The sequence below is a fragment of the Neocloeon triangulifer genome, unplaced genomic scaffold, assembly GCF_031216515.1.
Source record: "Neocloeon triangulifer isolate White Clay Creek 2 clone unplaced genomic scaffold, ASM3121651v1 ptg000001l, whole genome shotgun sequence".
Classification (NCBI taxonomy): domain Eukaryota; kingdom Metazoa; phylum Arthropoda; class Insecta; order Ephemeroptera; family Baetidae; genus Neocloeon; species Neocloeon triangulifer.
The window spans coordinates 2439506-2465862 of NW_026775544.1; the positions used below are offsets into that span (position 1 = coordinate 2439506).

General features: G+C 38.2%; 7 protein-coding genes across 14 annotated transcripts; 5 read left to right on the forward strand and 2 right to left on the reverse strand.

Moving 5' to 3' along the window:
* Nucleotides 1–3441: 3441 nt before the first annotated feature.
* On the forward strand, nucleotides 3442–5252 carry LOC132198042 (la protein homolog). The gene is made up of 7 exons (XM_059621772.1): nucleotides 3442–3682; nucleotides 3748–4098; nucleotides 4251–4396; nucleotides 4457–4544; nucleotides 4598–4798; nucleotides 4854–5031; nucleotides 5092–5252. The coding sequence occupies exons 1-7, from the start codon at nucleotides 3581–3583 to the stop codon at nucleotides 5133–5135; spliced, it is 1110 nt and encodes a 369-aa protein (XP_059477755.1). The 5' UTR covers nucleotides 3442–3580; the 3' UTR covers nucleotides 5136–5252.
* Nucleotides 5253–5351: 99 nt separating this feature from the next.
* Nucleotides 5352–7139, forward strand: LOC132192589 (cilia- and flagella-associated protein 157). The gene is made up of 6 exons (XM_059612623.1): nucleotides 5352–5485; nucleotides 5603–5771; nucleotides 5902–5997; nucleotides 6058–6218; nucleotides 6273–6627; nucleotides 6863–7139. The coding sequence occupies exons 1-6, from the start codon at nucleotides 5352–5354 to the stop codon at nucleotides 7013–7015; spliced, it is 1068 nt and encodes a 355-aa protein (XP_059468606.1). The 3' UTR covers nucleotides 7016–7139.
* A 491-nt stretch (nucleotides 7140–7630) lies between these two features.
* LOC132198046 (uncharacterized) lies at nucleotides 7631–11705 on the forward strand. The gene is made up of 2 exons (XM_059621785.1): nucleotides 7631–8037; nucleotides 10811–11705. The coding sequence occupies exons 1-2, from the start codon at nucleotides 7752–7754 to the stop codon at nucleotides 11110–11112; spliced, it is 588 nt and encodes a 195-aa protein (XP_059477768.1). The 5' UTR covers nucleotides 7631–7751; the 3' UTR covers nucleotides 11113–11705.
* A 455-nt stretch (nucleotides 11706–12160) lies between these two features.
* Nucleotides 12161–16415, reverse strand: LOC132199474 (longitudinals lacking protein, isoforms H/M/V-like). 8 transcript variants are annotated; one of them, XM_059624280.1, is made up of 5 exons: nucleotides 16263–16415; nucleotides 15238–15680; nucleotides 14721–14959; nucleotides 13887–14414; nucleotides 12161–13693 (listed from the first exon to the last, which is right to left on the reverse strand). In XM_059624280.1, the coding sequence occupies exons 2-5, from the start codon at nucleotides 15674–15676 to the stop codon at nucleotides 13337–13339; spliced, it is 1563 nt and encodes a 520-aa protein (XP_059480263.1). In that variant the 5' UTR covers nucleotides 15677–15680; nucleotides 16263–16415; the 3' UTR covers nucleotides 12161–13336. The 8 variants fall into 8 exon arrangements, with proteins under 8 accessions (XP_059480263.1, XP_059480255.1, XP_059480245.1 ...); XM_059624272.1 differs by having other exon boundaries at nucleotides 13887–14426; XM_059624262.1 differs by having other exon boundaries at nucleotides 14694–14959.
* A 226-nt stretch (nucleotides 16416–16641) lies between these two features.
* On the forward strand, nucleotides 16642–19347 carry LOC132199468 (DNA primase large subunit). Its single transcript, XM_059624200.1, has 9 exons — nucleotides 16642–17007; nucleotides 17174–17289; nucleotides 17349–17567; nucleotides 17626–17859; nucleotides 17916–18059; nucleotides 18134–18316; nucleotides 18375–18573; nucleotides 18634–18819; nucleotides 18885–19347. Exons 1-9 carry the CDS (start codon nucleotides 16851–16853, stop codon nucleotides 19151–19153), a joined length of 1707 nt encoding a protein of 568 aa, XP_059480183.1. The 5' UTR covers nucleotides 16642–16850; the 3' UTR covers nucleotides 19154–19347.
* A 415-nt stretch (nucleotides 19348–19762) lies between these two features.
* Nucleotides 19763–22652, forward strand: LOC132199509 (uncharacterized). The gene is made up of 7 exons (XM_059624306.1): nucleotides 19763–20284; nucleotides 20341–20482; nucleotides 20537–20704; nucleotides 20759–20980; nucleotides 21037–21481; nucleotides 21535–21798; nucleotides 22348–22652. Exons 1-6 carry the CDS (start codon nucleotides 20269–20271, stop codon nucleotides 21787–21789), a joined length of 1248 nt encoding a protein of 415 aa, XP_059480289.1. The 5' UTR covers nucleotides 19763–20268; the 3' UTR covers nucleotides 21790–21798; nucleotides 22348–22652.
* LOC132199518 (LHFPL tetraspan subfamily member 2a protein-like) lies at nucleotides 21811–26124 on the reverse strand. The gene is made up of 5 exons (XM_059624318.1): nucleotides 25966–26124; nucleotides 22879–23056; nucleotides 22368–22646; nucleotides 22205–22318; nucleotides 21811–22149 (listed from the first exon to the last, which is right to left on the reverse strand). Exons 2-5 carry the CDS (start codon nucleotides 23054–23056, stop codon nucleotides 22007–22009), a joined length of 714 nt encoding a protein of 237 aa, XP_059480301.1. The 5' UTR covers nucleotides 25966–26124; the 3' UTR covers nucleotides 21811–22006.
* Between the last annotated feature and the right edge of the window lie 233 nt (nucleotides 26125–26357).

Sequence of the window (26357 nt, forward strand, 5' to 3'; positions counted from 1 at the left end):
CTATAGAGTGTAAAAATTGAAATACAATAAAACGAAATAATCTCTTTTGCATAAAATATTGGACTCTGAAATTTTTTCTATGTCCTATGGTGAGATTTATGTAGAATTGAGACTTGATACTTTTATAGTGCAATTTACTCTGCACTTATTCAAATTAAAATAATTATAAGAAGTGATTTTTACTTTCGAGTGGAAAATTTTTTATTATAAAAATTTGAACCTTCACTAACTACATAAAACATTACAACAAATAAAAATAAAAAACATGACTATTATTTATTTTTAATTTAATATGTTTTATAATTTAGTTATTTATCTAATTGTAAGACAAAATTGAGTAATATCTCATAAGAATACTTTTTAAGTGTTTTTTTTTTTTAGTTTTCAATTCTTTTCAAATCAGATACAAATTAAAAATCCACATTTTCTCTTTCCAATACTGGACCAAAGCAATTTTTTTTTTCAAAGAGGAAAAACTGAAGGGCGCATGAAACGTAATGACCCGCTCTGAATTTTGTCTGAGCGAATAGACCCTTTGAAAAGTAAATTATGCGCATTTGGCTCGGCAATAAGCGTAACAGAATATAGCCGTCGTAAGAAACGGGGCCGGTGGTGGCCAGTGAGCGAATATGAGTGATCGTCATGGCCTCTCTCGCTTCCGTTCGATGCCGGCGTATAAAAGTAAATTGCCAATACGGATCGCATTTATATAAAAAGATGCTCGAGTGGTAATGCGAGAGCGGCGGCTATTTCACACAAACGACCGGCCGTTTATCATAAAACGCGCGCGCCGATTATTATTGTATGAGGCGTAATATCTGGTCATGAATCAATTTTATGCACTTCCTCTCTGCCGACGCCGCCCGCCGATTGAAATAATGCGCTGAGATGCACACGCGCGTGCTAAACGCACTTTATACACTCTCAATTTCATGTGCATAAAAAAAATGATATTTTAATGCGAAATCCGACACCGATGAAAAAGGGATGAACGCTTATGAATTTTTACTTCTGATAAGTTCAAAGGATAACAAAATTTAATAATTAGCGTATGAAAGTTTTTTTTAAAATTAATCGACATACATATTAATTATATTTGATTTCCAGATTCCAATCTGAAATTAAACATAGTAGATAATTTAAGGTTTTTTCTTTGTCAACATAAAAGTTGATATATCACAATATATCATAAATATAAATAGATCAGTAAATTTAGAAATTTAATTCCTCGTTTTTTTTCTAAAAATTATGTAACCTGCGAAACTTGGAATTTTTTATTTGTTTAACGGGCTACTTTGCTTGAGATTTTTATTCAGAAAATCTTGTACACTTGCGCCATCAATTAAAACTGTGTCTAATCGATTTCACTGCTACCTGATAATTAATATATAAGGGGGAATGAACATGTTGCTTGAGGAGCAGAGCGGAACCAATTTTGCAACATTAATAGCCAATAACACAATATTTGCCGATCCGGCGCAGATGGATAAATATTTCAACGACAAACAAAGCTCATTATGATTATAGGCAAAGGAGTATCTCTGCTCTTCGCTCTTCCGCACACAAAACACACACAATAGATGAGCTCGCACGTAAAACGAACCTTACTATTATGATATGTGCTCTCAAAATCTTGCTCCCGCTCGATTGCCTTCGAAACTGCCACGCAGAGATGCATAATCGCGGTTAACCACATGTGGTGTGCCCGGCAATAAAGACGTGTTAAATATTTGAACACCGCGCACCCATGCTAATAATAATAATGTATCCACATGACTAATCGCTATCTAAAGTTTGTCAAATCGACAATGGAAATTAAAGGGGTGCTTCACTCGACGAGCGAGGAGGGTTTATTTTATGACGTATGATGCTCCTCCGTACACTCTCGCCATCCCCTTTTTCCGTTATACCAAACGACGGGGTGCAATTTAACACCCTCTCTGCAAAAAATACTCTTAAACTAAAAAATCTAGTGAATTTTGAATAATTGAAATTTTCTGCAAATCTTGCTGATTTTATTTATTTACAATTTCTTTTTCCTTATTTTAAATTTAACTCCTTTGGTAAATTAAATTCACATTGAAAAATGAAATTAAAAGATATCGGGGCTTACTTTATTAAGGAATAGAGTTTATAGGAAATTAAAAATCAATTTAATTTCAAAAATAAATCTGTGATTAACATGGCAGCTTATTATTATTTCGATTATTTCTGGTTCCTAGTTTTTCTACCCTTGATTACGGCAGTATTTATATTGTTGTTATTCATTTCCACCCCCTCGTAAGTAGCTTTATAGCGTGTACGGTTAGATGATAGACACATAATACACTTCTACTTGTGAATATGCGTGTGTGAGTGTTTGCGTAAGGGATGCTGAGCGGGAGGGTGGCTCTCGCGGGCAGAGCAGATGGTGGTCGGCCCCGCACACGCACACACCAACCCTCCCGCTCGCTTAATCCACCCCCAGGGTGCTCTGGCTAATAATAATCTGTTAACACGACAACTGATTACTCCACTAATGCAATTCGCGCGCGCGCACCCGCCAGTGGAGAGACTTGGACGATGGACCTGCAGCATCCAAATCTGGCGCTAATTCTGTCCTCGCCGTGCGTCTAGAGGGGATTCCGATTGATTGATACTGACGTTAATTCGGTCGATTAGCTCGCGATAATTTGAACCCTGACAAGTCTCGCCAATCGGAAGTCAGAATGAAGGGAATAATTATTTTCTTTCTGGTTGCAAATGAAATGCATTTGATTATTTTATTTTAGTATAATAAATATGTTGCAACACTAAATTATTCGGCAACATACGTTTTGCTTTCATAAAATAAATCAATAAGTGACTAAAAATTGCGCCAAAGCTTCTCAAAAAAACATTTATTTCTTGATCAGATCTGGTTTTTTTCTAATTAAATAAATAAAAGAAACACACACACACTTGTGTATTTCACAAAATTGTTATGAAGACATTTCTATCACAAAATTATCACAATTTTATTGCAGTGCTGATTTAATTTCAGATAAAAATGTATTTAATTTTTTGTAAATTTTACTGAATCGAAAAAGCCCCATTTGTTGCAGTGAGCCTTGGTTGGTGACTTTTACAATATATGCAATCTGATAACTCTATAATAATTTGTATTTTGAAGATTTTCATTTTTTTTTTTTTTACTTTGTTACTCATTATATTTAAAAAGACGTTTTATGAAATTGGAAAAAGAAAAAAAAATACACTCACACACAACAAAAGCTCTAAAATACAATGTAGTCAATGTAGCTTCATCAAAACAAACAAGAATGCAGACAGCGCAGCACACGTCTTTCGCGCCATATTTTGCAGCTTCGATTATAGCAAGCTGGTATAACTAGTATTCAGCGCTGCCGGTAGAGGGCAAGTACTCCCTGCTTCGCTTTTTATCTGGAATATCTGGATCTGTTTTTTTCTCGGCCGACGCGAAATACGCAAAGCAAAAGGAGAGCAAAACACGTGGTGATTCACGTATCTTCTTACTTCTTTCCTCGAAGCCGAAACGCCGAATTTCTCTGCCAAACAGCACCGACATCCTGTAAAGGTCAAGATGACGGAAACAGAAGCTGCAGCTGAAAGCCAGAATGGAAACGAGACCAAAACCGACGACACCTCGCCCGAAAACCTGAACAAAGTCGAGCGCCAGATGAACGTGAGTTTTATTTTCGCAATGGTTGTGTCAATGATTGTCATTAAACTTGCATTCGTCCTCTCCAGTACTACTTCGGCGACTACAACTATCCGAGGGACAAGTTCTTGCAGCAACAGGCGCAGCTGGACGACGGCTGGATTCCTCTCGAGGTGATGCTGAAGTGCGCCCGGCTGAAGGCGCTCACCGAAAATGCGTCCACGGTATTGCTCGCCATCGCCCAGTCCAAGGAAGGCCTGCTCGAGGTGTCCGAGGACAAAAAGAAGATTCGCCGGGCCCAGCCCGCCCCCGACGTCAACGAGGAGGCCCAGCTGGCCACACAAAGCCGAACTGCTTATTGCAAGGGATTTCCGCTGGATGAGAAGCTTGACAATTTGCTCGAGTATTTCAAGCAGTTTGGAGACTGCGAAACTGTGCTGGTTCGTATTTTTAATATTAGTGGTTCTTATTATTTATTTTTGTGACGGTTTATAAGTTCAATCTAAACCAAAATATTAGATTTAATTGCGTCATTTTTCTTTCCAATGTAGTTTTTAATAAATAATTAAAAATCATTGGTTTGTTTTTGCAGATGAGACATTACAGGGACAAGGAGGCAAAGACAATGAAGTTCAAAGGCTCAGTATTTGTAGTTTTCAAAACTGATGAGCTTGCCAAGAAGTTCATGGAACTTGAGAGTGTCAAGTTCAACGAAACTGAACTCATCCGAAAGTGGCAGTAAGTCTCTTTACTTTTTATACTATTTTTTTTTTTTTAATTAAAGTCATCCACTTACAGAGTAGACTATTTTGAAGAAAAGAAAAAAGAGAGGATGGAGAAAATAGAAAGCAAGAAAAGCAAACCAAACAAACCTGTTGAGCGCGAAGTAAGGAGTTTGTGAGATTAAAAATATAAACTCTAATAATGATTTCGCTATAGTTCAAAGAGGAGAGTGGCAACATATCCCTACCCAAAAACAGTGTGCTGAAAATCAAGGACATTCCTGGAGATGTGACAAGAGAAGACATTAAATCTGCCCTCACACTTGCTTGTCCTGATGTGAAAATAGCTTTTATTGAATTTGACAAAGGCAACCCTGAAGCATTCATCAGGCTTGCTGACGAAGGTTCGTCACCAAAGGTATATTAAACAAAATTAAATTTAAATTTAAAACTCTAAATTTGACTCATTCCAGGCTATTGAAGCTCTAGGAGAGGGAGGCAAGTTGGTTGTGTGCGGAGTCGAGTTGGTGGTCGAAGCTTTGTCGGAAGAAGACGAGAAACCAGTTCTCGAGAAGGCAGAAAAGTTCCTCAACTCGAGGCGCATGTTTGGTTCAAAGGGCAGAGGTGGCTTCAAGAAAGGAAAGCGCAGAGGTAAATTTTGTCTAAATGCAAAAAAGATGAGAAAACTAATCAGATTTTCTGTAAATCCAGGACGAGGTGGATTCCATGGTGGCAAGAGGGCTAGGAATGACTAGAGTTTAGTTCCAAATTTTAAGCTGTCCTCTCAATGTGTATCCTGTCGTGGAGAAAATTAGTTGTAATGAATGATCTATATAAGAATAAAGTTAAACAATATTTCTTTTCTAAATGCGGTTGCTGACTCTTATTTCCCTATTTTAGACATTGGTTGCTATGGCAACAAATTTTATTTTAGTGTATTATGAATTTGGTTTTAGATAGAATCTTACAAAATGGTGAAAAAGGGGTCAAAAAAGTCCAAGAAGGGAAAAAAGAAAGAGTCAATTGAGTTGAAGGAGGAAATAAGTGAGGTGGACAAGGAATACTTCCAAATAATCATTAACGACCTTCAAGCCCAAGTTGCAAAGTAAGCGGTTGATAATTTTTTAATTCAACACATTATTTTTTGTTTGTGTCGGCTACATAAATCACACTTCTGGATTCTAACTCGCCGCTAAATTTCTTAAATACTTTCAAATGACAGATTAACAGACCGCTGCCAACAACTTGAGACGCATAACACAGGACTGCAAGGTGACTTCAGGCAGCTCGACGAGAAGAGCGCTAACGTGATTGCGTTTTTGCGCAGGCAGTTGGACGAGAAGTGCTCTGAGATTGTTGAACTCCAAGAAAGACTCACAGGACTTGCCCAAGTACTTAAAAAAAGAAATATAATTATACTCCAATAAAATACTTTTACCAGTAATTGAAGAAAATATAATTCGCTTTTTAAAATATCTTTTTGCAAAAAAAAAAAATTATTTTTATCTAAATTATAAATAGGCTAGAAAGTCGGAGGGTGACGCATTTGAAAAAAGAATTGCAGACCTCCAGCACACGGCTCAAGTAAATGAGGAACAATTGTCTGCAGAAATAAAGGTTCTTATTTATTGATAATCCTGAATATCTTTTTTAATTCATACTATTTTTTTTCGAAAGTTGCTGAACGGAAAGTTGAATTCGCTAGAGGAGTTTCGTCTGCAGAAAAACGATCTGAACGAAAAATTTGCGAAACAGGAGGAGGAAATCAAGCAAAAAGACGTCAACCATGAAAACGCACTGCAAGAGGTGGAGAGAAATTTTATATTGAGCAAAAACAGGTTTTTTTTTAAATATCAATTTTTTTGAAAATAATAAATATTAATAATTTCTAGATTGAAGAAAGAAATGGAGGAGCAACTTTTGAGTTTAAGCGAAAAGTTCCAGGCGGCCACGGCCACTCGGATGGCGGCCACCACTCAAAGGGCGGTTCATGAAAATTTGGCGCTGACCGCCGAAGTGGCGCGAATTCGCGCTGACGCTCTTTTCCAGAGAAGTTTGACCCAGACGCAAGAGACGAAAATCACCGAGTTGAAAAGGGAGGTCAAAGTCCTTAAAGATTTGCTGCAAATGCAAAGTGGCCAGAACAGCAAAGAGAAGGAAAAATGTAAAGTGAAGAAATCAAAGTGCGCGGATAAAAAGACGCAGACTGAGAAGAGGACGGCGAAATTTGATGATTTCATTCATGAGGTTTGTATCAAATATAGACTTTGTTATCGCGGTTTTATTCTCCATTTAAAGGTAGATAAGAAGGCGGAAATTTAAATTCGTGACGTACACGACATACTTATTATTTACAGCAATATATTGTTAAAAGTGCTTTTATGATAGTCATGATCTTGAGATATTCGAAAAACTTTACAATACAAATGCGTCAACTTCCAATAATCTTCAAAGATGAGTATGTTTTATTATTTTCCTTTAGGATTGCGAAACTGCACCGAAAAAATTTGAAAAAGAGGAGTATATTGAAGAGGATGAAAATAATCAGAGTTTTGACGATGAAACTGGCTCTCAAGATTTGGGATCCAGCAAACCGGCCTACTCACGCGGCAACCTTGGTTTTGTCTCAAAATAATAATGTAAAATTTAAAGGATGAAAATAAATTCATGGTCTCAAAAATTTTCATTTCTAAATGCAAATGTATTTTCATTGTACAGTTAGAAAAAAATATTCCACATAAATTGTAACACAAATTGTTGTAAAAAGCTCAAATGTTTACGATCGAGGAAAACATCTATAATAATTAATAAATAAACCGAAGATAAAATTTTCATTCAGCCGAACGTTGTTCTACCTCCATTAACAAAAAAGATTAAAAAAAATAATAAAAAATTTAGTATTGATAAAATCAAGATTCAAAATTATAACATAGACCTAAAACGACAGCGAAATAAATTCCTTTACTGTCTCACTTTTCATACATTACAGAAACAAAGATTATAAATCAATTCTCCAGTTAACAATTAACCTTCAAAAAGCGAACCAAGCGTGTAGAACAAATTAAATTTATTGCAAAAATTTATCTCGTTAACAATCTGGCGAGCAAAGGTCTTTCCCAGTTCCTTCCCAAAGGGCAACAAAATCAGTCCGATGATCAAAATAATTGCAGATAATTAGAGGCTTGGCAGAATAAATATGCAGGCGCGAGACAAGGCCGGCCGAGTGGGGTGTCCATTCACTCCGTCAGTCAAGTGCGACGGCCCGTTCAGTCTGCGTCTGGCCTCCGATCGTGCACGACGGCCTGAGTGAAAAACTCTCTAATTTTGTTTGTTTGTTTGTGTCAATGAGAGTGATGCTGTGAGAGCGAGACATGGCACCGGGACAGCACCTGGTGGACGACACGGGCGCCTGGGCTGCGCCAGGGGTCATCCTCGGCTCGGGGGGCAGCGACCGATTTCTGCAGTTGGCAGTCACGCCGCGCACCTACAACGCGTTCGACGATGACGACGGCGGCGGCATCCACATGCCCTCCGAGTACGACCGCTTCATGGCTGACGTCTGGGTCGGGGTGGTTCTCACCCTCATGGTCTTCAGCTGCCTCTGCTGCATGTGCTCCTGCATGCTGTACCACCGCTTTCAGGAGTGGAAAAGAGGAGGTGAGACAATTTAAACCATAAAGAATAATGCAAGTTTATATATTGTATTATTCAAAATCAGCTTATATGTAATTATTATTATTTAGTTTTTTCAACCATGCAGAACCCATTATTTTTGTCCAAAATCCTTATTCTAGAATTTTAAGTAACATTATTTTTATTTTTACTTATTCATGTACGCTAAATTCTTCAAGATTTAATAGTCATTTCACATATCAAATAAGAAGATATTTCAACTCTTTCGTATAACTTTATAATGGTTTTTAATTAAATTAATGTACGAATATGTCCGAATTTAAAAAATGACGTAATACAGGAATATCCCAGAAAATACATGTATAGAAAATTTCGGAAAATTTAAATTTTCAGGATAATGAGAAATTGGCAAGTAAATAAGTTTCCTAAAAAAAATTGAAAGCGGGCCTTATAAAATGGCATTAAAAAGTTATAAAAAATTGCAAAACCTTAATTATATATTGCATTGCATACTTAAATGATAACATTCTCAAAAGAATCTTAAAATTGCAATTAAAAAATTATTACTTTAAGATAAAAATATTTTCATTTTGTACTTCTAAATGATTTTATTTTTATATTAGCTCGTATTAACTTGTTTTTACTTCTTCAGCGCCCATGGTCACAAAGTAATAATTTAATAATTTTACTTTTGAAAAAAGCTAAAATTACACCTGTCAGTGTAACACAGGAACTAATAACACATCCGAGCAGCGGCGAATTTGCTCCCCCGTTGTGACTCACATGCAATATGGCCCAGTTTTTTTTTTAAACAGGAAGGTTAAACAAAACGTAAATTTCAAAATTGTCTAACCTTCTGCGTCGCCGGTTCTGAAAAGCGGCGGACACAATTAATATTAATTATAATCTTTCCTGCTTTTTCCTCTTGATTGTGCGCACCTTGCGTGATTTGTGTCAATGTGGGTGGGTGACGCTCTATCTTATCAATCACACTCGCGCGCATTTTTTTAAGGTGAAATTTTCCGCAGGGTCGCGGAAGGTGGAAACTTTCTGCGTCTCAAAAATTGTTGCCGAGTAATTTGCAGAACGGATTTTTTTTTCAACGGATTAATAATTAATTATATGCGCATGAATAATTTCGAGCCTTCCCAAGCAACCTCGAAGAGAAAAATAATATCAAAACAACCGCAGGCGGCGCAGATTAATGCAGGTTGTATGTTAATTTATCCGCCTGCACGCGTTATAACTCATTACGCTTCAATTTGTGGTTGTCCTTCCTCTCCACCAACCTGTACGCGATCTATCGTGAGGTCAGATTAGTAATTTAATGCCCCTTGTTCACGGGAGGAGGTACGACGAGACAACAGCCAGCGTGAATTGCTCTTTTTCGAATGTCTTTATGCACTAATTTTCACCTGCTTTGCCTACGATTGCAACATATTACTTAACAGTAGCTATATATTTACAACAATGTCAAAAGAAAAACATAAAAATGACATTACATTTCATTCTATGCAGTTTAAAGATAAAGGAAGAGATTTATTTTTTATTACAGACGTTTACTGCAATTATATTTAATATATTTAAATTTATTATTTAAGAAGTAGTGTATTAAATATTTTAAAATATTATTTAATTAAACAAGGTTTTGTGACAAAAAAGTTTTGTTGAAACGATTGTAAAGTCGGTAAAAAAAGTTAAAATTCATAAAATTATTTAAAATATTAAATAAAATTAAATAAATCCAATGAGTATATTTTTAAAGTTAAAATTACATTAAAAAAAGTGATATTAAACTATAAAATTATATTAAAATATTAGTAAATATATAAAATATTTATTTTGCAATCAAATTGGGGGGAGAAAAGTATTTTCGTCAAATTGTTTGCAAACAACAGACAAAAAAATGAAAGAGCAAATTCATTTGCTGGCAATTTTAATTTGATGTCATGGTGGAAACAAAGTATAGGGATAAAATCCCAGCAAACATTGAGGCAACGAAAATAATTCTGAAATTTGAAAAATTTACAATTTACATGTTTTGAAACATTTCTGAAAATAGAGAAACTGGAGTGTACATGACTGATAAACGGGAAATCCTGACTGAAACTTAATGCCCCGGCCGTGCTAATGCACTCGTTAAGTGTTGGTTGATCTTAATCATGAGTGTACGTGCAAACATCACTCAGGAGCAATTTTATTTTATTTTTAACCGCCGACTTGAACCTTGGCCGCAAACTTTCAGAACCTTGGCTGAGCCACTTGCTGCTCCAGAGTCAGTTTTTCACCAACAATAATGATAACCATAGCACGTGCGCATTGTGATTCGCGGAGAGGATTCAGATTTATGCAGAAAACGCCACAGGCAAGGTGAAATCCAGACAAAAGCGAAATTAGCGCGACATTTTGCCACACAATACAATGTAGAAAACGCGACCTAGACTATTAAATAATATTATAGACTCGGGTACTTAAAGATAAAATCAAAAGAAAGGTTGACTCATATAAACAGGACCATCAAATACGAAATGCACTAATATTTAAACTATCCAATAAAAAAATCGACTGATAAACTCTGAAGTTCAGGCGATTTGACGATTATTACATCAAAAAAGAAAATATTGTAAAAAAAAAAGCAATTAAATCAAAACTAAGAAACAAAAAAATTAAAATTTGCTCGATTTTTTTAATGAATCCTTTAAATTTTGGAAATTTCATTATTAATTGTTTGTGCTATTTATTATTTTTTCTTTTAATTACTTAGTTTTCAATGTTCCATTTAAAATTTTTGTTTCAGTGCTAGCGGCCGCGGCAGCGCGCGAGGGAGGTGAAAACGGCCCGCTGCCTGAAGAGGCCCTTCCCAATTACACACTAGTCTCCGGCCTTCCCAGTTACGACGAAGCCCTGCAGCAGTGGCGAGCGGCCCGCGTGCACCGAAAAAGTTCAGTGTCCAAAATGGCCGAGGCCATCCAGGTGGCCGCGGCCAAGACGCCGCCACCGGCGCCCCTCAGAAGACTGTCTGTGTTGGAGTTTCTGCTCAACTACAAGGGCCAAAAGACGGTGCCCAGTGTGGTCAACAGACACATAGCAGACGTGTAAAGCTCAAGAATTGAAAGTGTTATTTTGCGCTTTGCCTCACAGACAAAATTAATACACGAGCAAAGAATCAACTCGAATTTTTTTAAGTTTATAAAAAGTGTAAAAAAAATAAGAGGGTCTCTAGATTATTTTATCGAAATTAAACAAAATTTATATTAACTCTGATTTATTTTTATAAGAATTTGATTGATTTGGTCCTTTTCAAAATTATTTGTCAAAAAAGAAAAATAATGAATTTGCTTCAATTGAATTTTTTTAGTGCAAGCATTTGAAGGCCAAACGTCCCACGTTTTTAATTACTCTTTACCTTACACGTAATGTATAAATATTATGAAAAAGACTGATCGATCTATGAGAAAATCGGAATGTCCCACGTTCAGAGTTTGTTTTTCGAAACCGTGCGAATGTGAAGGCGCGCTGCACTCGACTTGTTTCAAAGCCGTCCGCCTTGTGAGAAGCCGATCTGACCAAGGAAAAGTGCAACCAGTGCAAGACACTCGACCGACATTCCGTTCAATTACCTTGTTTGTACATCAACTTATGTAACAAGACGAATAAAACCAAATGCTACAATACAAAAACCGCTGCGGCGCTTGATTGAGCAATTTGTTATTTTTATTTTCCTGAACCGAGCTTTTCTTTTAAATATAAAGTTAAAATATGTGATGGTCCAAGGTCTGTGGCCGGCCGAAATGTAGATAGACTCGGAGAAAAACGCGCCTCACTTGCGTCACCACTTTCACCTTCCGAGCAACACGCCGGTCATCCGCCTCCTCTGCGGCAGAGACCTTTGATGCCAAGCAAATAGACCAAGGTCACCGCCGGGCGGACCTTCGCGGGAAAGATCTGAAACCCAAGGTGCCGGCAAGGATCGCCCGCGGCTCTTTCGGCAGCGCCCAAATATGCATTTTTCAATCGATATTATTTTATGCCTATCCAATTAAAATCCTCAATTTTAAGTCATTATTTTCAAAATCTTTCTTTAAATTCTTATGCAGATTTTTCTTTTAAAATCATTAGGGTTTTTTTTATATTTAGGGACAACATGATCTTTTTCTATTTTGGTACATTTTTATTTAACACAAATTATGGTTTACAGCTGATACATAATTATTGTGAAAATTTTGTTGAGAATTTACGTAAAAAAAAAGAAATGGACGTGAAAACGGTTGTTTCGTTCAACAAAAACGAAATTGACGAGTTCCGCCGTTGGACACCGACGTACAAAATAACCAATCATTTCTTTTGCTGATACCAAAAATTTCCCATCGAGGCTTGAATTGGGATGAATTTCTGTAAAACTTCCAAATAATGGAATAATGTTGAGGGGGTTTCATGAGGGACACGGGGATATGCATTTACACATGAAGGCGACGTTTTAACCCAATCACGCTAGAATTGTACAAGTTTCTTCCGTTCATGCTGCAATGCCAAAGAATCGTCTCGTTTGAACATCGTGCCGCTAGATATTTTTTCATTATTCTCTATATTTACCGTAGGAGAATCAAACACTCAGAAATCAAAAGGTAGGTAGTATGTACATTACAAAGCGACCATTCCCACCGAGAAGGTACGATTTTTTTTGTAAGATTTTTATCAAACTGTGTGTGTTTGTGGTGTGTGACACTCTTGGTGAAAACTAAACCTACTTAGCGATCGTTTTAAAAATACAAAGGCCCTTCTCAGCCGTTGCAATAGAATATATTATGTATGGACCTATGCTGGAAAACACACACAAAGTTGCAATCATTCACCCAGAAATAAAAAATTACACCGGCTATCTTTGAAGAAGAGCAGCGTAATGGTAGGAAATGTGAAGCCATCCGTACAAGTCTAATTCGAATTTGTTATTTATTTATATCGTAGTTTTTGTTAAATTTGCAGCTTTGAATTTTAAATCATCTTCTACTGTTCTCAAAGACTTTTTACAAATCGCGCGCGGTCCTTCAAAAAGTTCGATAAATCAGCCTTCTGTTTTCTCGGCAGCACATGCGAGATTCCAATCAGGCTTTGCATCGGACTCAGAGGAGCTTTGGAAACTCCATTTTTTATAAATTAAAGATGCGAAATCAAAAGCTCAAAAATACATACCCTAATCTGATCAAAAAGATAAGAGAAAAAACAAAAACACGGAATTCCCAAAGCGCCCTGATTGTTTTTTTTTTCGTTCATACCAGTCGGACCGGGCGCAAAGAATCGATAAAATCTAACTTGCCACTGCAGTTCACCCATCCAGCTTCATCTTCTTGCTAGGGATGCCGCTGTCGTCCTCGTTCAGCTCTGGGGTGATGAGCTCCCCTTCCGAGGGGTGCGACTCTGTCTGCTGCTCCACCAGTTGGAAGCTCTCGCCGTCCTCACCCGCCTGCAGCTGCAGCACCTCGCCGGATGGGGTGACTGCCACGGTGGTGCCCTCCTCGCCCTCCTGCACCACCGCCAGCACACCCTCCACCAGGTCGCCGTTGTCGTCAATGTATTGTACTATTTGCTGACCCATTTCGCCCTCAGTCATGATCATCTGGGTGCCGCCCTCTTCAACCGTCTCCTTTTGCACCTCGCCACCATCTGTGCTTTCCTCTTGGACCTGAAACAAATAAAAACAATTTCAATTTAAATTGTTTCAAGATTTTATGGTACATTCATTTTCTTGAAAATATCAAAGGTTACATGCAACTCCAGGTTAATTTTTTGCATAAAGTTAGAAAATTTTATCAAACACTTAAGAAACTTCTTCACTTTACAATACACTATAAGAAGAATAAAACAGGTTTACTTACTTGAATGACGCCACTGTTGACCATGTTCATGAGAACCTCCTCGCTGATAGGGACATAGTTGCCATCCCCACTGTCCATAAGAATAGGCATGTCTGCGGGCAGACCGGCAGCTTTCAGCACCTCCTCATAGTTACTCATGGCAGTGCCTGCTTCTCCTTCGTTCAGCTGCAAAGTGATCTGGTCACCATCATCCGCCTTCTCGATCTTCGTCTCCTTTGGGGGTGTCGGCGCCACCACCTTCTCTTGAGCTGCCTGGGCGGCTGTGGCAGCAGCAGCAGCCGCTGCTCCCTTCTTCACGGCGGAGGCTTGGTTTGGGGGAATCCTCACCAGGGTGGACTTCATTACCAGTCCACCGGACTTCTGAGGAGAGGCGGCTTTCTTCTCAGCGTCTTCGTTCATTTGCTTCTGCAGAGACTCGACGGCGCGCTTGCTGGCCTCTGCCTCTTTGCGGAGAGCAACGTCAGTGTCGGCAACAATTTTTTCTTGGTACATCAAACCCATGTCCTGTTTGATAGGTCTGCCCCGTTTCTTTGGTCCAGCCTAGGGCATGACGGACATTATTCTTATTTAATTTTTTTTCCTTATATGTTGAAATGAAAAATTATTTCACGCCAAATGAAAGACCCAACTTGAACTGCGAAATGATAGCAAGCTAATTAATCATGCAGTTGAAATTAAAAATTTTGTTAAAATAATACAAAGAATTGCATTAAAATCAGTCAAGATTGAAAACGGCCAAACTGCTGATATTTGTATTCAGCTAATGAGTTAATTGAGATTAGGAGCATTTCACAGTTGAAGTCCAACCTGATAAAGTGGACTGGAGGTTCCAACCTGATTAGGTACCAACTGCAGCGTTGAATCTTTAGCAGCACCCATCGGCTTTTGCTCAGCAGCGACGACAGGCTTGTTCAGGGATAGCAGCAGGTCAGCCGCCTTCAGACCAGGACTCTCACGGAACTCGTCAGCCTGGATGGTCTGTTTGGTAGGAGTGGCCAGCTGAGATGTTACTTTGGAGGCAGCAGATTTGACAGTTTGAGTTGCTGCTTTTGCTGGTTCTTTTTGAACATCGCCTGAAATTATTAAATTAATGCAACTATCAACTTACAATCGAGAATCAATGAGGTCAATGGAAATGGATCATATTTAAATTTGTAGACATCATAAAACTGATGTAAAAAAATGTAAATGGATGCAATTTTGCTAATCAGTGAAGATAAATTATTTTTGTATTTACTGTTTTCGTTCTTCAATTTATATTTCAACTTTAATTTTATTTATAATTCACTGCATACCGATTGGTCTATGAAAATATTTTCAATGTATAAGAATGACTTGCAGAGATTCCTACCATTAACTTTTGGTCTTGTTGGTTTACTCGTAATGCCGAGCGCCTCTTTGCTCATTGACGAAAGGCCCTTGACTTGGAAGAAGCGCGCCGCTTGCAGCAGAGGCCCAAGATCTTCATCTGTGACATTAGTTTCCCCACAATACATGAACTCAATCATGCTCTTTAGTACGGAGAACTGCATGTCTTTAAGCACAATTAAGGGGTGCTGGGACAATTGTCGTTGTGCAATGTTCTGGAGTAAGTTCTCAAAATAGGGACTACAGGCGGCTAACACACAGCGGTGAACTCGCAGAGTGTGGGTGTTGCACATGAGTGTGATGTCCACCAGGGTCTGCGACTCGAGTAAGTGTCCCAGCCGGGATGCCAGGTGGGCAGGGTGTTCTTCCCATTGCACCACAAACCGGGTTGGTGTCGGCGCAGGTTTAATGGCGTCTGCCATTGTCCTGGAATGTGAGACTCTCGTTAGAATTGAATTTCAACTGGGTTTCGTTGGGTTGGTTGTTAAATAGGCTGAGAGAAAATGGGGCAAAATTGCCAGGACCACAAAAAAAATTCGTGCCGGTCAATCCGACGTTGACGGAGTTCACAATATTCAGGGGTGAAAAGGTCGCAGAGTTGATCTAGGTATGCTTTTATGATAAAAAATTTGGATTGTAGCGCCTAAAAGTAACTTTTTTTAATCGAAAATTGCGACCATATGAACGGCACAACAACAACACAGCCGGAGTGCCATCTTTTGTGAAAATGGCCGATGCACAAAAGCCTCCCCGGCTCAGTCAACCTAGGCGATAAAAACTCGCTTTCGGGGGCCTTATTAATGTTAAATGCAACTGAAGGGGTTGTTACGGCGTCGCTTTGGAAGTAACTCGACGCACGCATTTGCCGAAATTAGCGCAAGTCAGCGCAAATAAGCTCGGCCTCCGAAAATGGATCGGGCGCCCTCACAAATTGTGCATCAAAACTGCGCCATTTTTGGGGCAGGGCAGGGGTCGCGACGCCCTAATTCGCGGAATCCACGCAATTACCTGCGTTTTAATAGCAAAGGTCGCTAACAAGAGGATGTAGATGGCTATCTAAATCGAATTTTCGGCAAATTTTTCACGTCCGGCTTTGGAAGCTTTGATAACCTGGAAACATGCGCTTGTAAACATGCAGGTAGCGCTCATTTGTTGTAGGAAGTCGCCAATGCCAACCAAACAGATTTTTTTATTAGATAACTATTCTAGATTGATAATAACTTTCCGCAAAATCTTAATTTTTATTAATATAAATTTATTATAAAATGTAAATTTATAATTTTTGTGTTATAATTTCTTTTTAATTACCTTTTTCTTGAATTTCTAAGCTATTGGTTTAACTTTATTAAGTTCTTTACAATACTTATTACCCCCACCCTTTTCCTAGACCACATCGGTGATTAGGAATTTGGCGGCAAGAGGGGCAGGATTTGCGGGAAAGACAGCTGGAGCCGACAGAGTCAAGATAATCTTCCCTCTTATAAGGAAGAAACATCAACAAAGTTCCCGGAAACCTTTTCTTCTTTTAAAAATTAGTAGAAATTTAATGTCGTCCAAAATTTTCAAGTTCATTTAGTCGTGGATTGCTGAGAAATCATGGATTTTACGCGGAATCCCCGGCGCAATTTGCAGAAACAGGCGGATGTTGAACTCGACAGCCAATATCCGCACGACCTCCAGTTATATGACAAAATTCCAACAAATTCCATTCTCATTCATGACTTTGAAGAAATCGCCCTGGAGAGACTTAAAGGTATGACTTTTATAATGTAATTTTGTTATTAATAAAATTAAATTTATCATATAAGCTATCGTTACTATTAATCCTATTATGTATGTACACCATAAAATCAAGAAGATGAGAGATGAAGCTATGCAAATCTTAAGTTAACAGTCACTCATAAAAGTTCCAATTTCAGCTCTTCGAATAATTGAGACAGTGACCCTGCGAGGCTTTGTAAAGTATTCTGAGGAATGGCGTAAAAACTTTCATGAAGAGCTGAAGAAGCAGGAGCTTAAACCCCTTGCTAAACTTGTAAGCAGGAGATAAAAAGAGAAAATATTTTTAAATTGAGTGAAAAATTTTTTTTTCAGTACTCCAGTCCAGGCGTCTCTGGAACAACACCAAATTATGAGGCTAGAAGAAGGGACCACATTTCGCACTTCATTCTGTGTCTTGCGTTTTGCCGAACTGATGAACTCCGCAACTGGTTCATCAATAAAGAACTTGATCTCTTTATGGCCAGGTTCGAAGAGCTGACAATTGATGGCCGAAAGGATTTTTTGCAAATCAACAACATTGATTTCAAACCTGTACGCATGAGGTTGTCATTTTTCCAGAATGCATAATATTTATCTTTTTATTTTATAGATTCCAGTGGAGGAAAAGAAATCAAAATTGGCGAAGTTTATAAACACATTCCAGCTTATGAACGCAACACAAATAGATTTGTCCGACTTCTACAAAGTGCCTTTTAGACGAGTGCTCGACCTTGTGAAAATTCGAAGGGTCTACTTGGAAAAGGGCCAAGCATATGTTGCCTCTGGTGATTTGGGAAACTTGATTGCATCCAAGCTTCGCCAAGAAATCTCTCATTCTCTTGCAGTAAATTAGAAGTTGATGAATGTAAATTATGGATAATAAAGTTTGTTTGCTTCTAGGTAATGAGACAGTGTCTTCCTGAAACTACAGCAGACATTAGACTGGATTCTGTCTTGAAGTGTTTGCTGGACCAGTATGAGTCTGGAACTTACAAGCCCACTACAACTTCATCTGATTCACTAAGAATTGAAGATCTAGATGATGTGAGTTTTAAAAATTATTTGTTTAATCTGAGAAAAATTTAAATTATGTATTTAAATGTTTCTTTAAATTTTAGCTGTCAAAGAAATCATTCCCTCCTTGTATGAGGAGAATGCATGAGACCCTGCGTCTCAAGCATCACTTGCGACATGCAGCTCGAATGCAGTATGGCCTATTTTTGAAAGGCGCAGGATTGAGTCTTGAGGACGCTCTCAAGTTTTGGAGGTCGGAGTTTGTGAAGGTCATGGCCGTGGAAAAGGTTGATATTAAAATTCATTGTTAGATTTTAATATTTTTTTATTAATTTTTATGTCTAGTTTGAGAAAGAATACGGCTACAATATTCGCTACAATTACGGAAAGGAAGGAAAGCGGTGTAACTTTTCCCCGTACGGCTGCAACAAAATCATCAACAGTCAACCTGGCCCAGAAGATGCAAGTGGCTGTCCATTCAAGCATTCTAAACCTCTAGAGCTGCGGAAGTTGATTCTGAGTTACGGTATCGACTCAAACCAAGGTAGTACATTTGGTAGCAAGTTATTTGTTTGTAATCAACAGTTTCTTTTAATAACTATAGGTCTTAAGGATGTCATGGAGTATGTCAATACTCAGCAGCCTGTGCTTGCCTGCCAGAAGCTTTTTGTCCTGTCACAACCTGGCAAAGGCGTCGAATTTGGTTTGTGCCACCCTAATCAGTACTTCACTGAGAGCAGGATGATTATTACTGGAGCTAATGTAAAACAAGAGCCTGCATCTGAAACAGGTAGATTTAAAAAAACCTGCCTAGCCAAGCTAATTTTTATATTTATTTTTTATAAATAATTTAAGCCGCGACTCCGTCCACAACCTACAACTCTCCTGCCAGCACTTACGCTACTCCAAGCCCAAGCAATATCCGCAAAAATATTAATTCCAGTTCGACCCCATTGAACACAAAAGCTACCACTGTGGCCAGAGATACTCCAGCCTCATCCCGCAAAGCTCTAAATGTGAACAAAGCAGGTAAGGCCGAGCCGTTGAGCGATGTTTCTGATTGGCTTGATGAAATGGAGGACAATGATTTGTCTCAAATTGAGGCCATGGACACTACAGCCTAAACTTAAATTACTCGATTGATGCTTAATTTACAAGACTAGTGGTAATTTAGAGCCAATAGTAGCAGCAGAAGTCTCGTACATGTCTGGGACTAACAGTGTTTCATACTGCTGTGATCGAGGTACAATGATTGGCAGACTACTCGGCTGTCTGGGCTGAGCACCTTTGTATGCACCTTGAAACTCTGTTTGCAGAGGCCTGCATCGAAAAATAAAATATATTTTTAAGCTGACATTAAAAGTGCCGAACCAACCTCACTGTGACACTTGCTGGAACGATTCTGAATTCTTCTTCAAATTCATACACTTTGTCGTCCATCATTGTTGCCTTTCTTATATAACTTGGGCAGACCCAAGTGTCTTGTCTTGCAAAATTCCAGGACTATAAGTAAGGAGCTTTGATAAATGTTTAAGTGCCAACCTAGATTACCTTTGGTTGCATATTAAGATCATAAGAAAAAGTAAAATCATCTTTTTCCCCTCGAGAGATTTGGGAAAAATTCCTCTTTGTCTCGCTTATCCAGACGTCTTTCCAGCTAGGAAAAATTGATGTTGATTCATTTCTAGCCTTTTTTGCATATCCTGCGCCCTTTCAAATTAAAAAAATGTTTTTTAAATAATACACTGTCTATAACAATTTTAAAAAGTTACTGAAAAGTGAGCCAGAGTGTGGGGCTGTAACAAATTTGGTGACAAATATTTATTGTCTACCGGAAACCTTTCGATGTTCCAAACATTAGGTCTTCTTGGTCTGTATTGAGCTTTGTACTCACTCGGACCCAAAACTGCTCCTCCAACCCACCAGCGTTCAATCTATGAATTTGAAAAAATTAAATCCTTAATCAAAAATTTTGATGTAACCTGTGGAGGAACGGGAATGTTCAATGGGTCATATGATATGTGCTGGTGACCCATATCCTGGTCATCAGATGAGTACCCCATTATGTGCTAATCAATTGTGTTTGCAGCTGCCCCTTTTACTATTATACTCTAGTGCACAAATGAAGAGAAATCCAATGGGGTTGCCATGGGAATGATTTTCAATAGTCTCTCTAATTGTAATCGCATGCAAAGGAAAGGTGCCTGTATAAGACTGGTGCTCATCTAGCTTTACCAACATGCATCCCTCAAAAGGTATTATACTTTTTGTAACATTATTTTGCTTACAGTTATTAATATATTTTTTATAGAACATCCAAGTCTCGATGACAAAAAACAGTACTTGCACCTTCTGGAGTTGCAACTGCGGTTGCTGGAACTCGAAGCCAACCGTCTCAGAGCTTGCTGCAGTTCTTCTTCAATTTCTTTTACTTCGGTTGCAAAAACTAACTTGTTAGTATATTTCTTATTTTAGAAACTTCCCATTCCCTTGGTATTTACTTTAAGAGCAAGTAATCTTGGATCTGCCGTCTCTCTTCAATCTGCTACTGATGTCCATTCAAGACCTCCCTCTCCCTTGGCAAGCAGCAGTTCTTCGCCTCACAAATTTCTACGCAGCTCCCCAAGAAGTTTTGACTCGCATAGCAGCAATTCCGACTTTGAAAGATACCCAAAGTATAAATTTGCTCAAAAAAATTCCGAGATTGTTCAAAACCGTCACTTTTGCAGTTTCTTGGGGAAAAAGTTCCTTCTGAATCTAGCCGAGGCTGCCTCGCAAGAATTATTCAGAGACCTGGAGGCACTCGAGCTAGAGAGTCAAAGATCTGCGTCTATATTGCTTGGAAAAATTGAGGCTTACAAGGCAGAAACGCAAAATTTAAAAGCAACAAGAGATGCTGCTGAGAAATTTGGATCAAAAGTTACTTCCGGAGATGGACAACAGTTTTATCGGTACAAGTTTTTTTTTATATGTATTTTTATTTTGGATTAAATCTTTTATTTTCCAGGTGGATTTCTAAACACTGGCTGGGTAACACCGAAAGAGACCTGAGATGGCTGAAGCTCAAAATTGTTTCGGATCAAAAATATCAGAAACTGCGGCAATTTTCCCAACGGAGCAACGCCGACATCGATCTACAAATGTCTGGCAATGCGAAAATGGAGCAGCAACTTTCAAACGTAATTTCCTCAGTCCAGAAATTGTACGAAGAAAACTGCCAGGATGCTTTAAGAAATGAAGTGCTGTGTGATTCCACTACAAACCTGTCGGACAAGGTGGGCTACCTTCAACGAGGCATTCTGGACAAGCGGAGGAAGAAGCACGAAAAGGAAGCCATGAAATTCACCCTGGAAATGCGCAACCAGGGTTTGGTTAGGCATTATCTTGACATCGTGGACGTCAACAAAATCAATGCCCAGAAATTTGGTCTCCAATCAATTCCAGACATTGAGGTTAATTGAGAATCTGAATTTTAATTAATCTAATTTCTAATATAAAAAAATAGTTCGTTTCAGTTTGGATGAAATCAGTCGGTCTTGAAAGGAATTTGCAGCAGGAGCTGCAAATCAGCCAGAGGCGCCAGTCAATGCTGAATTTCCAAGTAAAGCGAACAAAGGCCAAATTCCGAAAGTCCCAGGAAATGAAGATGGGAGGTCCTCACTGCTCTCCAGCCGACACGGTGCGCCTGAGCACCAAGAGTGGTGCAGGACGCACATCCACTTCTAATATGACCACAGACGATGGCAGCACACCTCTTTAGCCACACCAGGTAATTACCAATAATAATCAAACTGTTTAATCTGATATTTGAAAGATTTTAATTAACAAACCTTAGAGGATTATAAATTGAGTGCTTTTTGTAACTAGTAAGAACACGCAATTTACAACGAAACTTAAAACAGTCTGATTTCTTATGGAAAATAATATAAAAATAATGAGATTCTGTTATTAAAAGATTTGCAATAGTTTCAAGAAATTTAAGGAAGGCAAATCAATATTTTTCCGTCATCAATTTCTTCTTGAATTCGGTCACTTGACATTGCTTTGTCCGCTAGTGATGACAAAACGGCGCATATAAAAGTCCCGATGATGCCCAAGAGTGCCACATAAAATGACCATCCTACACATTAAAATATTATCAATGAATCACAAATTAATTTAATTCAAAACTTTACCAAGAGTGCAATCTTCGAGGTAAAAAACCGCCGAACCATGGCCGCACAACCTCTGCACTCTTTCCGACCCAAATCCGAACGGAAACATCATCAGGCCCACAACATACAACAGTCCTAATAAAAAGTTATAATCAATTTTTCAGCAAAGTTTTAACAGCCGTACCTGCCGCCGCTTGAGCAGCCCCAGCCACACTGAACAACGACTTCTTTCCGCACACAGCCTGGACGCAGCAGCCGAGGAGAGCGGCCATCGTCGTCACAATTCCAGTGAGCACTCCAAGGGTCAGGAAGACCAGGGCCACTTGCCAGGGTATGGGAAAGCCGGCACCACCCTCTGCTTCTTTTAGTCCAACAAACGGGGCGCAGTGCTCCCTTCCTTTAATGAGGGTGCATCGGGTGAAGATGCCCAGAGTTCTTCCATACCATTTTACCTGCTCCTCAACTGAAAGGTAAAAAATTAAATATTTTCATTTTCATTTTTCCCCTTATTTATTGATGATCTTTTTTAAATTTTTCTGACTCTACACAAAAATCGGAGATTATGATAGAAAAAATTAAAAACTACAAACTAAACTGATTTATAAAATTAAAGATTATAAGCTATTATTTTATTTTTAGTTACAAATCCACTTAAAGATGAATTTTTACGTTTATTTTTTATATATATATTTTACCTGCATAACTCTTTTTTGAATTTATCTCTGTGACCGTGGTGACATTGTAATGGTATTTGTGCTCGGGGCCCACTAACCACCTAGCGGTCAGAATGGAGGACAAGACTGCCAAAGTCGACACCAGGGTCAAAAGAGTCCAGAGAAGGCTTCGGGTCGTGATGATCACAAAGCACTGCATCTACAAATAGGGCGTTTTGAACGTTTAAAAATAATGTTCCTCTTCTGAATTTTAATGAGGCAGAGATAAATTATGGATGCTGGACGCGCATCACTACTTCTTATTATGCGAAGCAAGGCAAATTCGTCACTTCCGGCTCGCAATCTTTTGCATTCCAAATTCTGATAATAATGTTCATCAGACGATCTTGTGTTTAATTTACAAGATTTTAATTGCCAAACGAGTTTCACTTCTCATTAGTATGTGGTAAACGAATGAAAAAATCTGCTAAGAATTTATTCAGTAAATGTTAATTCTTGAGTAATTTGAGCTCGCAGTTTGTTTAAATTAATGGAGCGAATTGAAGTTGACGAGATGATCAATAAAAAGGCCAATTGGTTCTGCACGGCCTGCTAATTTGCACAATGGGGCGACTTTATTTTTGGTGTTAGATTGCAATCTGGCTTCTTTCTCGGCGTGACCTCATCTCCCGATTATTGTGCTGAGCAAGGCTGCGCTTCGCTCTCTGCATTGGGCCAATTTTGTTCCAGGAACTGACTCATATTATATGCCGTAAAGAGCGCGTGGTTCTCGTCTCTTTACACAGGAAACTCGGCAGAAAAATTATACATAGCGCATTTCTAACCCAGACAACACAAAAATTTTCACCAAAGTTACATTTTTTATGTAAAAGCTCAAGTAAAATTAATGAGGATTGAAATTAACTTCACAACTTCCAACTCGCAAGTTAAAAAACAAATAATTTATTGATTTCAAATTTTGGTTTTTTGAAACATCAATTTTGTAAAATAAATAAGGTAGACATTATTGCTTATTAATAATTAATTGTTGTTATTGGGACGGACACTAAAATTTAAGTCATATGATTAAATTATATCTATTGTAGTTTAATTTTATTATTTTAGAAAACCGAATCATGAAGGGTTTAATTTTACCGCTTTGAAATAAAGCAATGCTGAGCTCTTAAAATTAATATAATATTTAAGCTAAGGAAGGATTTTCTTAAATTGATTATACTTTTTTCAATTAATTTAATTTTGTTTCATCCATTTCACCAAGAAAAAATTTATATTATTTAAAACTTTCAGTTATTTTTTTTTTTTTTTTTGCTATTCAAGATAATTTCATATTACTACGTATTAACTCATTCTTTGCTTTTTTTATAAGAAAAAATGGATTTTTAACTGCAGGATAAGCATTATTTATATAATATCCGTGATATCCCATTCACTAACAATTTTTTTTTTATTATTAAAATAGGGAAGAAAAATACCAAAAGGTCCAAATATTCTGGATTAGAGCAATTAATGTCTATTACAGTAATTTGATATTTAAGAAAAGATGAACCCAAATTTACTAAATTTTTTTATAACCACCGGGCCAGCTTGTAATTTGATCAATGCTCCCGCAGTGCCCGCATAAATGAACTTCTTAATTCAATTAGCTCTGTTTTGGTACTAGGGTCACGACAGAAACCTTCTTGCTCATTCACGATTGCCATACACATGTAATTTGAAACGCGCGTTGAGCACTGCTCTTCTATTGAAAACAGATTTTGTGCGGGGACCACTTGTGAAATAATTACAAAGCCCCGAAATAGCTCTGAAGTGGCAACATTTTGACATTTGTGTGTTTCTGTTTCGCTTCGATACATATATCGGAATGTGCCTTTTAAAGGCGGCTCTCTTCCAAATTGTTTTTCGGCCCCTAAACGCGTCGCACGCGCGCTCCAAAGTCGCTCTCCCCCTTTGACTCATCCTCATAAATTTTCGGGGCTGGCTGCAAAAGTCACCCTAAACATAGACAAAAATAAACTTGTGGCGGCGCCTGAACACGCAGGCAGGCAAATATAAAAATGGAAAACGGCGGAAAGGACCCGAGACTAGTTTTGTATTTGAACTAAATCAAATCTATTAACCAGGAGGGGAAAACTTATTTTATCTATAACAGTAGCAGAAAAAACAGAAAATTATTTCCTCCTCTTTTCTTTTGGTTAATCTCAAAGAAAAATAGCCGCGCCCTCGTAAAATTCTGAAAACGCCAACTGCATTCGAGCACGCGATCTTTCGGAGGATGTGGTGGTGCATATGTGAGCCCAGGCTTATTCACTAATTGATGACATCATATGAAATCTCAAAGAGTCACACAACTGCTCTTTTTATTAATGAGACGAGCATTTACGAGCTCGACAATTTTTCTTGTCTGTATTCCCGACTTGACATATTCGAACTAATCAAGAACAAGCTCCTCAAGGGTGTATTTTAAATATCTCGTTGAGATGATTTTTCTCACTCAGAGAGACTTTACGGCACGTACATTTATATTAGAGCTCTCCACTCTCGCTGTCTGGCACTTGAAGAGCCGATAAAGAAAATGAGTATTGGACTCAGTTAGTTCTGGTATTAACTGATTGTATGGACAACAAAAGTGAGGAGAGGATTTTAAAGAAAATGTCCGCGATTAGAATAAGTCGGCTGAAAACTTTTTAAATGAAGAAGGAACAATTTGGAAAAATTTCTGAATATCGCAGTGTTTATTCTCTCAATAAAATTTGGACATTTTTATCAATCAATTAAATTTTTTGTCCAAGGATTTTAATTTAAAGAAATATGCACAAGAAATTTACTGATGGTTGGAAAATTAATTTTCATGAAAATCCATATTTGTTAAGGCGAGCCGTATTTAATTCATTCACAGGACGCCCTTTGTATGGGTAAAGGTGCTAATTTATTTCCCTGCTACCCACTCCGAACCAACGATACAGACGAAGCTCAAATATTTTTCTCTCGGTGAGAAACAAAAAATAATGACCAGCGATTTTCCATCACAGCCTTTTGGGGGAGACAAGACTACGCATAATTCAATAATATTAAATTGACCTTCGTGATAGGCAGAAAAAAATAACTTACAATTTAAATTGTGGAAATTTTGTTGCAGATGAATCCAGTTGGGGGGCAGAATGCGTCAAGACATGCCGCTTAAATGGATTTAATCCCTGTGAGATGTGCTCTGGGTGAGGTCGCGTGCTCGACTGACAGCTTCTTGGTTGCGCTGCCGCTGCAGCGCCGACTATTAAGTTGCTGTCTGGAGGCGCAAGACCAAAGCAATCGGCTGGGCAGGCGGGCGAGACCAACGACTTCCGCTGCTGCTGTGGTGAGTCCAGCAACATTTTATTTTCATTTGCTCTCTACATGAGAGTCCATTGATGATTCAGCGCTTGCCTGCTGTTATCGCGGGGCAGCGATTGTTTCGAGAGTGGCGTTTATTATTTCCACCTGCCGCCTCTCTACAAACAAAGAAG